The sequence below is a fragment of the Myotis nattereri genome, assembly GCF_964212035.1.
Source record: "Myotis nattereri genome assembly, chromosome: 8".
NCBI classification, from domain to species: domain Eukaryota; kingdom Metazoa; phylum Chordata; class Mammalia; order Chiroptera; family Vespertilionidae; genus Myotis; species Myotis nattereri.
The window spans coordinates 8,283,896-8,297,972 of NC_138083.1; the positions used below are offsets into that span (position 1 = coordinate 8,283,896).

General features: G+C 48.0%; 1 protein-coding gene and 1 long non-coding RNA gene across 3 annotated transcripts; one reads left to right on the forward strand and one right to left on the reverse strand.

Annotated features, from left to right (window-relative positions):
• Window positions 1-302: 302 nt before the first annotated feature.
• LOC308523767 lies at window positions 303-2,740 on the reverse strand. Its single transcript, XR_013996368.1, has 3 exons — window positions 2,692-2,740; window positions 1,758-1,813; window positions 303-439 (listed from the first exon to the last, which is right to left on the reverse strand). It is a non-coding gene; the product is annotated as an uncharacterized lncRNA (long non-coding RNA).
• A 3,483-nt stretch (window positions 2,741-6,223) lies between these two features.
• CBLN4 (cerebellin 4 precursor) lies at window positions 6,224-13,343 on the forward strand. Of its 2 annotated transcripts, XM_081097510.1 has the most exons (4): window positions 6,899-7,250; window positions 10,133-10,249; window positions 12,028-12,252; window positions 12,351-13,343. In XM_081097510.1, exons 1-3 carry the CDS (start codon window positions 6,960-6,962, stop codon window positions 12,223-12,225), a joined length of 606 nt encoding a protein of 201 aa, XP_080953636.1. In that variant the 5' UTR covers window positions 6,899-6,959; the 3' UTR covers window positions 12,226-12,252; window positions 12,351-13,343. The 2 variants fall into 2 exon arrangements, with proteins under 2 accessions (XP_080953635.1, XP_080953636.1); XM_081097509.1 differs by having other exon boundaries at window positions 6,224-7,250; window positions 12,028-13,343.
• The last annotated feature ends 734 nt before the right edge of the window (window positions 13,344-14,077 follow it).

A 14,077-nucleotide genomic window follows, 5' to 3' on the forward strand; every position in this document is an offset into this window, starting at 1 on the left:
CAAGATGCTCCCGTGGGAGAGGCAGTGGCTGCTGGCCATCCCCATGCACCCCAGGCTTGCCCATGGCATGCAGTGGCCAGACTTACCTTTAGGACTGAAACTGCCTCTCTCCCAGCCCCCTGCTCCCCTTCCCCCCACCGCCCCACAAATGCACAGCTAAACACAGGAAAGTTAAAAGTCTCCAGGACCCTCCTGCTGCCAAATAAGTAGCTGGATGGTCCTCAGGTCCTTAAGATTCCTCTGTCTGCTCCAAGCACCTCGAGCACGTAGCACCCATAGCGTCTTCCTCCCATCCCTGCGTGGCTTCCTGATTCCTTTGTTGCAGTGATGACTGTTCTGACCAACTGTTCTTGATTTTCCGTATAATCTTCACTTCGGAGAACCCATCGATTTCTGCTAAGTGCTGCTTTCAGACACTCTGAGTGATGACACCCAGTGACTAAGACAATGGGGATGAAAGAAATAAAAGGAAAACGAAACTCTTTGTCTTCTTCTTGCAGGGAGCTCACAGACCTGCCTGGTGCCTGGGCTTCATTGGAGAGCTCAGCCTGTGGGGTTTCTGGGACTAACTCACTGCCGCCTCCTCACTCTACTGCTCCTCCACCACCATGGCTGTGCCCGCAAACTTGGCCCTGATGACTGCACTAGGAGTCGGAACCTTGCTTCTTTCTCACCCTTGGGCATGCTGCATCCTGCCCCATTACAGTGCCTGAGAGTTAGGTCCTAGACATTGTTCCCCAATAGTTGGTGGGCCCCCAGGCACCACTCCCCTTTGGTCATTAATATGTTTCATAAATTGATTGCAACCTTTAATTACACACCTCCTGTGTGCCCAATACTGTGCGAAGTGCCCTGCTTATAGTTCCCCAATCAAATCCCAAAACCAGCTATGGACTGGGTATTATTTTTATGATCGCCAATTTCCTGGCTGAAGGAAGGTTTGTAACTTTCCCCAGGGTCATAAAGTAGGAGATGAAGCTGATTCTAAATACCTTGTGTATGTTTATTTTTGAAGATTTTTAAAATTGATCTTTAGAGAAGCAGGAAGAGTGAGGGTGAGAGATAGAAACATCAATGGGAGAGGTAGACATGCATCAGCTGCCTCCTGCACGCCCCCTACTGGGGATCGAGCCCCAAACCTTGATGTGTGCTCTGATGGGGAATTGAATCTGCAACCTTTTGGAACACTGTACGTCTCCCAACCAACTGAGCCATGCCAGCCAGGACCTAAATACCCTGTTTTTTTTTTTTTTTTTTTTTTTAAATATATTTTATTGATTTTTTTACAGAGAGGAATGGAGAGAGATAGAGAGTTGGAAACATCGATGAGAGAGAAACATCGATCAGCTGCCTCCTGCACATCTCCCACTGGGGACGTGCCCGAAACCCAGGCACATGCCCCCTACCGGAATCGAACCCGGGACCCCTCAGTCCGCAGGCCGACGCTCTATCCACTGAGCCAAACCGGTTTTGGCCTAAATACCCTGTTTTTAACCAAAGGGCCGGTGGGTCTGACTCCAGATAGACCCTTGGTGGATGCATGCCACCAGCAGCATCACTAAAACACTGTCTGCTTCAGCTTCAGCCGTGTGCTAGTACATACACAGATGCCCAGTTCATGGGCAGAAGCGTCAGCTCAGGGTCTGAATTGATAATAGTCTTCCCAGCAGCTTCTTACAAGTGGGAACTGTTGGTTAGGTCCTTACATGCAGAGCTCCCTATGTATGCAACAGGAACTAAAGCGGTCGGGCACTCACCATGCCTCCGGCACTGGACTCAGGTCTAACACGGTTTATAAAGAGCCAAGTTGAATCTAAGATGCAATCAGAAATTTTGATATTACTCATGAGCTTTACCAGTTTCAATGTAATTTTTTTCTTAAATGCACTGTGAGGCTTTATACGCCTGGGCATTTTCCTAGCCTTTGAGTGAATGAGTTTTTAGAGATGGATCAATATAACAAAAGAAAGAAAATTGCTCTTCAACCAATGCCACGTATGGGAAAGAACGTTAGTTCCTTTTTCTCTCCAAACTTTAATTAAGCTTAAATTATGAAAAAAAAAAAAAGTTTCATGTAGTAGATTCCTACCGAATGGTCTACTCAGAACCTCTTTCTTTTAAAATTGTTCTTTAAATGTGAATCACAATCCTATATAATAAAGAGGTAATATGCAAATTAACCCTCACACCTGCACAAGATGGCTGCCTACAAACAGGCTGGCAGAGGGGTTAGTGAGGGATGACCATACAACTGAACAAGCAGGATGTGTGGGGCCACCAAGATGGCAGGGTGGTTAGTGAGGGACGACAAAATGACTGGACAAGCAGGCTGTGTGGAAACCTCCTCCTCCTCTGTGCACAAGTTTTGTGCACCAGGCCTCTAGTGTAATATATAATTGCTGTGACCATTCAAATAGTAAATATCTTAAATTCAATTAATAGGATTTCCTTCCTTTCTATTCCATTCCTCTAAAATTGACAATTTGCTGTCTAGCTTTTCATATTTTTTCCCTCTGCTTAGTCAGATATCCATATCTGAGCAGACCTACCTACAGATTATTAACATAGAATCACACAATACAAATTGATTTGCATCTTTCCCTTTTCCACTTCAGCTCATATTGCTTGCACCGCTTTTCTAGGAGTTGTCTTCCTCTCCTCCCCTCCCCGTCACCTGCTCCTATGACATACCTGGTTGCCAGGACTCGGTTGTCTGTGCATTGTATGCTGCTTCTCTGGTCGATGGGTGGGCATATCTGATGCCAGATACAGCAATGAGTCTCTTCCCTGGGGTTTTGGGGTATCCCCTGGGTGGATGGATCTATTTATTATATGTAACAATTGGGTGTGTGAGTTGCCATTGTATACTTTCTAGGCATCACAGAAAATTAGATTGCAGTAAGCAAAACAATAATGCAGATGTACCTAGGAGAGAAAGAAAGATAGAGACAGAGAGACAGAGAGAGAGAGAGAGAGGGAGAGAGAGAGAGAGACATAAAGATGGAGGTGGAGATACAGAGATAGAGAAAGGAGAGGCAATATTTTAGGTTCTCCACAAGACTTCATTCCATTCCCAAGGCTCGGTTCTGCTCCTGGACTTCCAATATATCCCCATATGCCCCATTGGCCTTCCATTCTTAGTAACTAAGGGTGAACAAAACATTCTAAGAACACATTTTTTTTTTGGAGAAAATTTACTTTTCCTATCATACTTATAGTGAGTCATTGGTATATTATTTCCCCTATGAGAAATAAGGGCAATGATGTTACTTTATTCAGTAAACCTTTTTTGGCATACCTACTCTCTGCTAAATTCTATGCTCCCCAAAAGTTGATAATCCATGGAGAATACAACAAAGAAATCAACAATTTCAGAAAATTGTGTTATATGTAATGTCTGGGAGGAGCACAGGTGTTCTGGGAAGGCCAAAAAGAGGCATCAAAATATATCTGCAACCCTAACCTGGAGGTCTAACTGTTCCCTGTCACCTTAGACACACCCCTTGTTGGTGATTGGAGGAGACTGCAGATGACTGTCTCCGACAATTTTTAAATTATAAAGTCAATTAAAAGTGGTTTCAAACTACAGCGGGAAGGCCGGGGAGGGTTGGGGGGCGGGGTAAGAGATCAATCAAAGGACTTGTATGCATGCATATAAGCATAACCAATGGACACAAGACACTGGGGGGTAGGGAGGCCGGGGGAAGGTCAAGGGGGGAAAAAAAGGAGACATATGTAATACTCTTTGTAATACTTTAAGCAATAAAACAAAATTTAAAAAATAAAATATTGAAATGTGAAAAAAAAGTGCTCTTCAAATCATCCATGTACTTTTCCCCATAAATACCATCTTCATGCAAAGCAAGTCAGTCATGCGGCCATTCCCAAAGGGAGTCCTGAGGACTCACTCAACACTGCGCTGCAGCTGGACTCAAGCTCCCAACCCTCCCTCAAAGAAGAGCATTAACTGGGGTTGATCAGCATCACTCAGATATCCGGGGTAATCCAGTGACCCCGTGGGCCCTGGTGTGGCTACGGGAGTCTCGCTGCCCTTTCTCTCTCGATTTTCTACCTTCCGTACGACTCACCTGGGCTCTGTCTCTACATGATGCGTGGAGTCTTCTTTCATTCAACCCCAGGGTCATTTTCCAGGCAGGGTCCTTCGAGCTGAATACCTGGTGTGTCTGTCTTTGTCTTCTTAGGGACATTTTCTTTAGACACAGAAAACCACTCATGGATCCTTACTGTCTTGGGCTTGCTCGAGACTTGGTTTCTCTACTCAAACAAGCAGTTATGGAATTTACTGACCACAGGAGTATTGCTTTCCCATGCAAGACCAGGAAGGAAGACTCTTGGGGAAGGAAAGGGTGCGGAGGGTATACTGGGATGGTGGGAAGATGGATTATTGAGTATTTGACAATTCTGTAGTCAACAGAGCTTTCCCCCCAAACTTCTTCCAGCCTAAAATTGAACAGCCCAAGTGGTAGGACTAAACAGTTGTCCTGGAAAAGAAAGGAAGAATGCTTAGCCTTACAAGTGAGAGGAATGACACCCAGCCCCAGGCCTTAAAAGACATTATCCAATGTGAGGAAATTGTCGTTGTTTTCAGGCAGACTGAAAGAAGCCTGCAGAGAGGTCCCATGTGGGACAAGGGTTCAGGTGAAAGGCTGCTGGCCTCGCGTGGGGCATTAGCACTGGGGGTAGGGGATGGCTGTCAGAAGGCACCAGGTCACCTGTATGGCTGCAGCTTAGATTAGTGAAACTCAACATCGTAACAAATAGCATGACCGGAGCACCTGCCAGTTAGAGCTGGTCCTGGCCCCATGGGCGCAGAGTCTGAAGGCCTGTATGGCTCTAGGCACCAACTCTTTAGTTGCAAGATTATAGAGCAGTAGGGCAGGGGGTGAGGGTGGGGTGGGGGCGGGGGTGGGGGTAAGGGAGGACATACAAATACCAATGTTAACAGTTGGAACTGCAGTGTGGTGCTTATGGCTCAATGCCCCGCCCTCCTGGCTTCTGTTGGGATGGGGGTCTTGAATTCACGCCCTTGAGGAGGTCCTCCATCCAGGCAGGGTTAGGGAGCCACCCATGGCTGATGTTGCTCAACAAACACCCCTTCAGTGAATACTTAGTACATTTCTAAGAGCGCCGAATGGCTGACTGGGAGGCTGTTTTGACTGAAGATGCGCTGCCTGCCTGCCCTCTGGCAGCTGGACGTCTAGAAGGAACGTGGGAAGGGGCGACTTGACCCACAGCAGCACAGAGCTGGAGGGACTTTAATTAGTGGTCTTGCCCTCTCAGGAGGGGCTCAGTGCCTGGGCCAAGTTCACACAGCTGGTCACAGACAAGACAAGCCCTTCCTCCCAGTGGAGGCTGCGGAAGATCATGCTTGCCAGTCCGAGTGGCAGCCGGGTGGCACAGGGGCGGGGCGCCTCCAGAAGGGAGGAAAGTGCTGTATTTTCAGGAGTGGGTTGGCTTTTCTTAGGGGTACGGTTTTGGAAGACTTATTCTTGCTGAGTTAACTCCCTCTTCCACTCTTTTTTTCTGGCCTCGCCTGGATGGGGGGGGGGGGATTCGCTGTGTGAGTGGGGAGGTGCGCCCCTAGGCTCCCCGGGCACCTCCTCCCAGCGGCCCTCACTGCCTTTGGTCCGCCCGAGGTTCCCCAGGCCCCAGCGCTCTCTGTGGGGCAGGTGCTGGGCCAGGTGCGGTCGGGACTCCCGCAGGTTCCCGGTCCCGGGAAGAGCGCCGCGCAGGAGCCTCTGCCTCCAATTCCGCTCTGCAGCCGGCTGGCAGCGCCCCGCTCCGTTCGGAGGGCGCTCGGCTGCGGAGTCCCGCGCAGGGAGGGGCGGGGAGAGCCGCAGCCCCTTCCACCCCCCAGACCGAGGAGGGGCTAGCAGGCACCGGACTGGGGCCAGCACGGGGCCGCGGGCGCCCCTCCCTGCGCACACGCTCCTGGCGCCGCGCACTCCCCAGGGCCGAGTGGCCTAGGACTCTGGCACTAGAAGCCGGCGCACCCGCCTGCTTACGGATGCCTTAAGCGCCAGGCGGGAGCTGCTCAGATCGGGTCACCGGACTCCTTCTCCCCCTTTCCCCGGAGCCCACGGGCTGAGCTGGAAGCCAACGCCAGCCGACGCTGCGCTCCTATAAATAGCGCGCTCGCTCAGTCCTCGCGCTCTCCTGGTTGCGGAGGGCAGAGAAAGTTGCGCGCAGGGACTCTGGGCGTGGGGCGAGCGGGTGCGGCACAGGCAGGAGAGGACCCTGCCAGCCCAGCCGCCCTGCACCTGGAACTAATCCTGCACATTTGCGCTTCCGAGCTGGGCATTTGGCTGGCCGCTGCCTACCTGCGGCATCCGAGCCACACCGAGCTGTGGGGAATTTTTGACCAAGCAAAAGTGGCAGCCGCCTGGGTCCCGGCCATGAATACAGCCTCGCCTTCCTCTCCGCCGGGGAAACACCTTCCGCCGCTGTAATCCGTCCCTGCCGCTGGCCAGACGCGACAGGACCGCCTCGGCCCTGCTCCGCGCCCACCGCCCCGTGGCCTCTCTGAGCCCTCTTCGTTCTTCCTGATCCGCGGTTCACCAGGGGGTGCTTGGGTTTGGGGTGAGCATTTACTGCCAGTTTCCCCTTTGAGGCTTGAATGTGAGGGTTTGGAGACTTCTAGATGTCTGGCAACAAGGGGGGCGGGTGAAAGAGCCCCAGGCAGGGCTGACTCTGGGGCGGAGGAGGGTGAGGCAGGGGGTTCTGCATGAGCTCCTTAAAGGACAAAGGTAACCGAGCTGGCGAGAGAGCGCGAGGGAGACTCTGACTTCAAACCAGAGAATCGGTGGAAGTGAGAGCGCCGCCGCCGCGGTGCCTGCAGCGCTGTCTATCTAACCGCCGGCATCTTCCGAGCCGGTCCCGGGGAGCCGGCGACGCAGGCGAGCCAAGCGCCAGCCGCTGCGGCTGCACTCGCGCTCACCATGGGCTCGGCGCGCCGGGCGCTGTCCGTGGTGCCGGCCGTGCTGCTGGCCCTCACGCTGCCCTCGCTGCCCGTCTGGGCGCAGAACGACACGGAGCCCATCGTGCTGGAGGGCAAATGCCTGGTGGTGTGTGACTCGAACCCGGCCACGGACTCCAAGGGCTCCTCTTCCTCCCCTCTGGGGATCTCGGTGCGGGCGGCCAACTCCAAGGTCGCCTTCTCTGCGGTGCGGAGCACCAACCACGAGCCCTCGGAGATGAGCAACAAGACGCGCATCATTTACTTTGATCAGGTCAGATCCCGAGGGATGTGGGGCACCGGGGGCAGGGGCGGGGATTGCAGAGCGGCTCAGACCTGGCTGCCTGCTAGGGCTGAGCTCATCTGATTGGGATGTGGGGGATCATTTAGGCACTCGCCTCCCCAAATATGCCTGGGACTGAAACTTCCAGTGTCTCTCCCACGCCAGGCCCCCCCATTCTCCCCTGGCCTCCGGGAAAGGCTGCTGGGCAGCGGGACAAAGGCTGGGAACACAGGGCTGGGGAGCAAGAGCTCAGGATAAGTTTAGCAGCAACAGGTCCAAGGAGCTGGTGGGAGTCTGGTGCCTGGACTTTGCAATCTCTTGGCCAGAGCCCGGCCCCTGCCTCCGACCCCTGTCTGCAGGTGCCCACAGGCCGTCCCGTGGGGCTTTCCACACGCAGGGTAAATGGTTTGTTTCTCCCAGGTGGGTGGGCACTCTGCATAGATCTTGCAGGTGGCCAGAGAGGGTGCGCAGTGGCCAGGGTAGGTCTCGCTCACCTTTGGCCGCTGGGATCCCCACAAACGTCGCAGGCGCCGCTGCAGGGGAAGCCCTTCCCTGGCGCTGGCAGAAAAGTTGCGGAGGCGGAGGGAAAGGAATTGGGCAGCTGCGTGGAGCGGCAGAGGGAAGCCTGGAGGGCCGCCGGCTCTCCCTTCCCTGCCTGTCCTTTCAGAGAATTGCAAATTGCTGGGAAAGGACCAGTTTTGGGGCTGAGGGTAGGGGGTGGCGGAGGAACTGATGAAATCCATGGCTGCTTTTCAGAGACCTGGAGCTCAGACGTTTGGCTAATGAAAACCCCCCAGGATATCAGCTCAGCGTTAGCGAGGAGGAGTCATCACTGAAAACTGATTCCAGGGTTTTAATTTCCACCCTAAGTGTGCCCAGAACCTTTTTATTTCAAAGTCACATGCGTAGCCCGCAGTTGTGCAAAAAGCCACATGCGTGAGAGCGCAGGTGAAGAGGTACTGCCTTCGCAGGTGCTAGGGAAGCAATAAGGCGACAGTAGGTTCTTTATTAATGTTTCCTTAACAATGCACTCTCCCGCTGGCGGGAGACAGACCAGGCGCCTCTGGGGCTTCCTATGGGATAGCCACGGTTCAGCAGCCCCTTCAGGAGTGCAGTGCTTTCGATCCTGACAGAAACCAAGGCTAGACCCTCCCCTGGTTTGCATTCCAGCGCATTAATTAAATGTTGGATGCTGTGGGCACTGCACTGTCCTGCATAGTGCATTCTTCCCAATGACCCGGCCGTCAATTAGGAGAGGAGAAGGGCTTATTCCTCTGGTCAGGAGCCATGCGTCTTGGAGACAACAAGGCACATTCAGTGATAAATCTCGATGTGCCTGGATCTCTAATTACAGCGACAACCTCCAGCCTGTGTGCAGTCAGCACTCACCAGCTGTTCCCTTATTCCTAATGATGTATGCTGCGTGTATCCGACTCAGGAAGTCCCCACTAAGTTTCCCAAATCCCTTGAAATGTGCTGGGAGAAATCTTTGTAACGCGTCTGCTGGGGATTACTGTGTGGCTAGGGATTTGCTGTCGGAAGATCCTCGATCATCAGGTCTGAGAAAGAAATCTGGTGCTGACTTAGAAGAACATGAAATCTCAGAATAACATTGTCCACATACATGCAGTTTAAGTCAGGGGTCGAGCCTGACCGTCACTATATTCTAGTGCAGTTCTCAGAGGTAAAAGTATGTCTTTCGGGAATTATGCTAAAGGGTTAATATTGGCATGAATGTGTTGTTTAAAAGAGATAGTAGCAGATTGCCTTTGATATAGGGGAAATGTGTCTTTTAGGGACATCTGTTTTTTTTGAATGCCACTTATAGATTTATCTCTTGAGGAGAAATGGAAGAAATCCTAGTTATTTTTCAACTCTCCCCTCTTCCAACTCTCTTTCTTCTCTCTCTCTCTCTCTCTCAAAGGAAGGGACTTACCTATGAGATGTTTGCAAATTTGGTTTAAGAGGTCACTTGTTGAAATTCAAAGTTCATTTCGCAACCAGTAGATCCAGACTGAGCGTCTTCGAAAACAAAATGCATTGCGGCTTTCTTTGGGAACAGTACCTGATTTCATGCTTCATTTTTGACCATTGAACTTTTTAAATAAAGAGCAGGTGGCTGATCAGAGGGTGACGGCCAACCCTGGGAGGAGCAGGAGAAGGCCCCCTAGGTCACAGTCTGCTCTGATTCACGCTCTCCTCTGTGGCAGCCTGTAAAAGCTGAGTCATTGCCAAAATAGAATTAAGGCCTATATGGCACAGGGATGAAAAAACGGCCAAGGCTCTCAGGAGAGGTTTGGCGGAGACGCCGGGGAGGGCCGGTCTCCAGATCACTCTGTGCACCAGCTGCTCAGTGTCATGGATTACGACACATGTGGAGGGGGCGCCCAGGCTCTGTGTGGTGTGTCCAGGGAGGACTGGAGGGAGCCCATGGATGCGGATTGGCTGTGTGGGAAACACCACCTCTGGACACTGGGAAGGCTTGCAGAGGGTGGGAATGTAAGTACATGGCAGGTTCCTTTTATCTGACTCTCAAGTACAGCTGATAAATCCATAAGCCCTCACCTGTCACCTACATGTTCCCAGAGCCATCGGGCCCTGCTGGAAATTGAGGCATGAATACAAAGCTGTTACTTTATATTTTCCTCTACCATTTAGAAGACAGAAGATCCTTCCAATATACAAATCCTTTTTTTTTTCAAGTCGCTAAAGAGGAAAGGAATAGAACTCAATGTTTTATTCTCTCTGGTTTCTTAAGCTAGTTGTGGATTAGGAAAATAAAAAAAAAGGAAGAAAAGGGAGGAAGGAAGGAAACATACTTACAGAAAAGAATATTACAATAATTTACTGTTATTTATTATTTTTACTTGTAGATCCTGGTAAATGTGGGTAATTTTTTCACACTGGAGTCTGTCTTTGTAGCACCAAGGAAAGGAATTTACAGTTTCAGTTTTCACGTAATTAAAGTCTACCAGAGCCAAACAATCCAGGTATGTGTTTTGACCTGTTCCCTTTCTATCCCCAAACAACAGTGTTTATTGGTTGTGGGTTATGTATTTATCCAAATGTGTGCTGTCACTATCAAAATAAACAACCATCCACAATAGTTTATTTTTAAAACACTTGACTTCTAATCTTCTCCTTTATAGCCTCTATTAAGGCATGGGACAAGAAGCATATAGAAAAAATAAACAATTGCACTTGTTACCTTAATAACAACCAACTATTTAAAAAGCGTGGCTTTGGATAAATGGTGATGAACGGAGGCTTGACTTGGGGTGGTGAACACACAATACCGTGTACAGATGATGTGTTATGGAATTGTGCAACTGAAACCTGTATAATTTTGTTAACCAGTGTCACCCCAATAAATTCAATGAAAAGGAAAAAAAGCATGGCTTAGTAAAAACTCAGTGACACAAATCTCTTTACAAGATCTTGATTTCATTTAGTGCAGGTGCAAAATTATTTCAACTTGTAGGGATAGAACTTGTGAGACCAGTAGAGTTTTACAAGTGCTTACTAAATAAAAACAAATTTGCTATCATTGTTAAGAATTAGGAGAAACAGTTTACTAGTAAGAATACTTTTATGAGTAACTAACAATGATTTGATACACTTTTGAAATAAGTGGGTGCTACGTTTATGCTTTAGTTTACCTTGAGTTACTCTGATCCTGGTGAATTCTTACCAATTGCAACTTCACAGTTAACAATATATTTTGTGTTGTGCTTTCTAAGTAATGGGCTTGAGCTTACACGCAAAGGCAACCATGGGCCTAGTTCCTATAATGTTTAGATGCGAGAACACCCAATGACACCAATACATGTCTATGGAATCCTAGGAACATGTTATCTTTTGTTCAATGTTTGTACTGTATGCCATGTCCATGCGAAAGATAGATTCACTCATCTACCACTTTTACATTTCCTAGTGAATGGATAAATTGATCAACCTCAGATTTAATGTATTCAGTATTTTTTTTTTTAACGTAAAAAGAATGAACAGCTAGAAAACAAATTCACTGCCGTAGGAAAGCTTTTCCAAACCTCACTGTTTAGAAGTTAGTATAATGTTTAATACAGTATGATCAAAATTGTAATATGAAGAAAAGCGAATACATGTTGAGATTATTTGTTAATAATTTTGAGCTTATTAATTATTAATTCTTTGCTAATTAGTCATCATTAAAATCTTCAATGGTAGTGGTGATTATTATTTTAAATACATGTTTCTTATCAAGGAAAACAGAAGAAGAAACCACAGTGCACACACAGCCCATGATTTAAGATGCTTTTCAGCAGTATGCATGTCACGGCTGCATAGTGGCCTGCCCAGAAGCTGGTAGAACTTTGCATGTCTGGTTTATCAGGGTGAAGGGTGCTGGGCCTCCTTTTACTAACACACTGGGAAGCTACAGGCTTGCTTCCTTACCGAAAGATCGCTAATGAATCTCAGAGGTAAATGAAGTAGTGAGCTTAAGTTACAGGTGACGGGTAGCCAGTTTTCACAGGGCTAGGCTGCTCTCCACAGATGGTACTCTTTTGCAGGCATTTAAGGACATTTCTATGGAAGAAACTCAAGTTTACTTTGAACAGCCCTCACCCCTAGCTTAGCAGCATACTAAGTCTAGCCACTGCACTTGGCTGATTTGAAAGGAAAGGGATATATTTACTAAACATCAGATATTTCCCCTTGAGCATTATTTGTTATCCCTAGCAGATTTTTTGACTTTAAGGAGAGCTTAGTGACTTTTTTTTCCTTGTAGGTTAACCTGATGTTAAATGGAAAACCGGTAATATCTGCCTTTGCTGGGGACAAAGATGTTACTCGCGAAGCCGCCACCAATGGAGTCTTGCTCTACCTGGATAAGGAGGATAAGGTTTACCTAAAACTGGAGAAAGGTAACCTGGTCGGAGGCTGGCAGTATTCCACGTTCTCGGGCTTCCTGGTGTTCCCCCTATAGAATCCATTTCTCCGTGGCGTTCACCAGGTGAGGGGCGGCTCACCACTGAGTTATTGGAAGATCATTTTCTCATCCTCGGAGTGATGTCTTATTGGTTTCATGGGTCAGTATGGATTCTCTTTCAGGATCCCAGGCCTGTCCAGACAAATCCAGCTTTACTGATTACTTTTGCGTGCCTGCGCTCCCTATGTGTGGATCAGGACTCGGCAGACAATTCCTATCTGTGCGTCCGTGTAACCGCTATAGACTATCTGCAGATTCCTTCTGAATTTAATTTCCTGGAATTACTGAATTCGTTGCAGATGTGGAATTTTATCTATTTGTTTTTAAAAGACTGGCAAGTGGGTCTAAGAATGAGAAGATGCAAGAGTTCTGACTTCAATCAACGGTTAGTGCGAAGCTGCCAAAGAGCTTACCTGTGTTGGTACATTGGTCACGCGTGTTCTTATTCCTTTGGACTCGGTTTGTTTTGTTCAGTGTAGGTACCTGGGAGTTGTTTTGCGGTGACTGGTTTTGTGTTTTCTCTACCAATAGGGTAATGAATGGCTTGCCCGCAAACTTACCCTATGAAATCCCCAACATGACTTCCCTTGAAAAAAAGAATGCTTCATAGTTTTATTTTAATTATATATGTGAAAGAGTCATATTTTCCAAATTATATTTTCTAATAGGAAGAATAGGTCATAAATCTGACAAGGAAAATGTTGCTTACCTGAGTTCTACTTGCTCAACCCCCAAACTTCCCCAAACCGCTCTCCTCCACCGGAAATCTTATACTTTGTTGCTCGACTTTAATTAACATGATTGATGATAATCACTTTATTAAACACCTAAGGGATTTTTTCCCTTAGCCATGACCACTTTATTAACAGGTGATGGGATGCCCTTGCTTTTAATTATACCTATGTTTCCAAACTTCTGTTGTGTTTCAAGTATCATCTGGTTTTGCCTTAACTCCTTGAATTGTATATATTTACCTGTTTAGCTGATATGAAATCCAAATATCCCATATCTAAACTTAGTGCAATATCTTATTTTGTCTTTTGTACAGATCATATGAATTCATAAAATTATTTATGTCTCTGTTATAGAATAAAGGTTAATATACGTTAATTGAATTTTGTCCATTCGTTTTGGAAATGTGTATTCTGCTGAGTTTATTTCCCCTCTCTCTCTCCAATCTTTTCCCCCTTCCTTTTTTCCTCCCATCCTTCCTTTCATTTCTTTTTCCTGGAGTTGAATGAAAACTTTCTGGATTTTTAGGGACAGTCCCCTGAATTGGCATGTGGGACCTTTACTGTGTTTAACCTGTTCAACCAGGAGCTGTGAGCTTGCCGGCAGAGGAGCCATGAACTTGGCAACTTTTTTTCCAGAGGATTTATTGTTAGGAAGTTATGTTAAAAAAAATCCCCTAGCCCTAGCCGGCTTGGCTCAGTGGATAGAGCACTGGCCTGCGGACTGAAGGGTCTCGGGTTTGATTCCCGTCAAGGGCATATGCCTGGGTTGCAGGCTCAATCCCTGGTGGGGAGTGTGCAGGAGGCAGCCGATCAATGATTCTCTCTCATCATTGATGTTTCTATCTCTCTCTCCCTCTCCCTTCCTCTCTGAAATCTATCTATCTATCTATCTATCTATCTATCTATCCCCTAAAATATCACGAGATGCTTAGTAAAAGAATGACTGGTGATAAGTAGAAAGAACTATATTCTCCAACTGAGGACTTGAGGGAAGAGTTCTCCCCTTTTCTCAACGTTGAGAGACAAGCAGACACCGTCGGCTGCTTTTCAGGGGGGACTGTTATCACAGGTGTCTCTTCTGGAGATCTGGCTCCATTTCCTGGTCTGTTGTCAAT

Bases quoted from the DNA above. Each gene is read 5' to 3' on its own strand.
- CBLN4 (XM_081097509.1), top strand. From the start codon at position 6,960: ATGGGCTCGGCGCGCCGGGCGCTGTCCGTGGTGCCGGCCGTGCTGCTG. The intron at 7,251-10,132 runs GTCAGATCCCGA...TTTTACTTGTAG, and splicing joins GCATCATTTACTTTGATCAG to ATCCTGGTAAATGTGGGTAA. The intron at 10,250-12,027 runs GTATGTGTTTTG...TTTTCCTTGTAG, and splicing joins ACCAGAGCCAAACAATCCAG to GTTAACCTGATGTTAAATGG.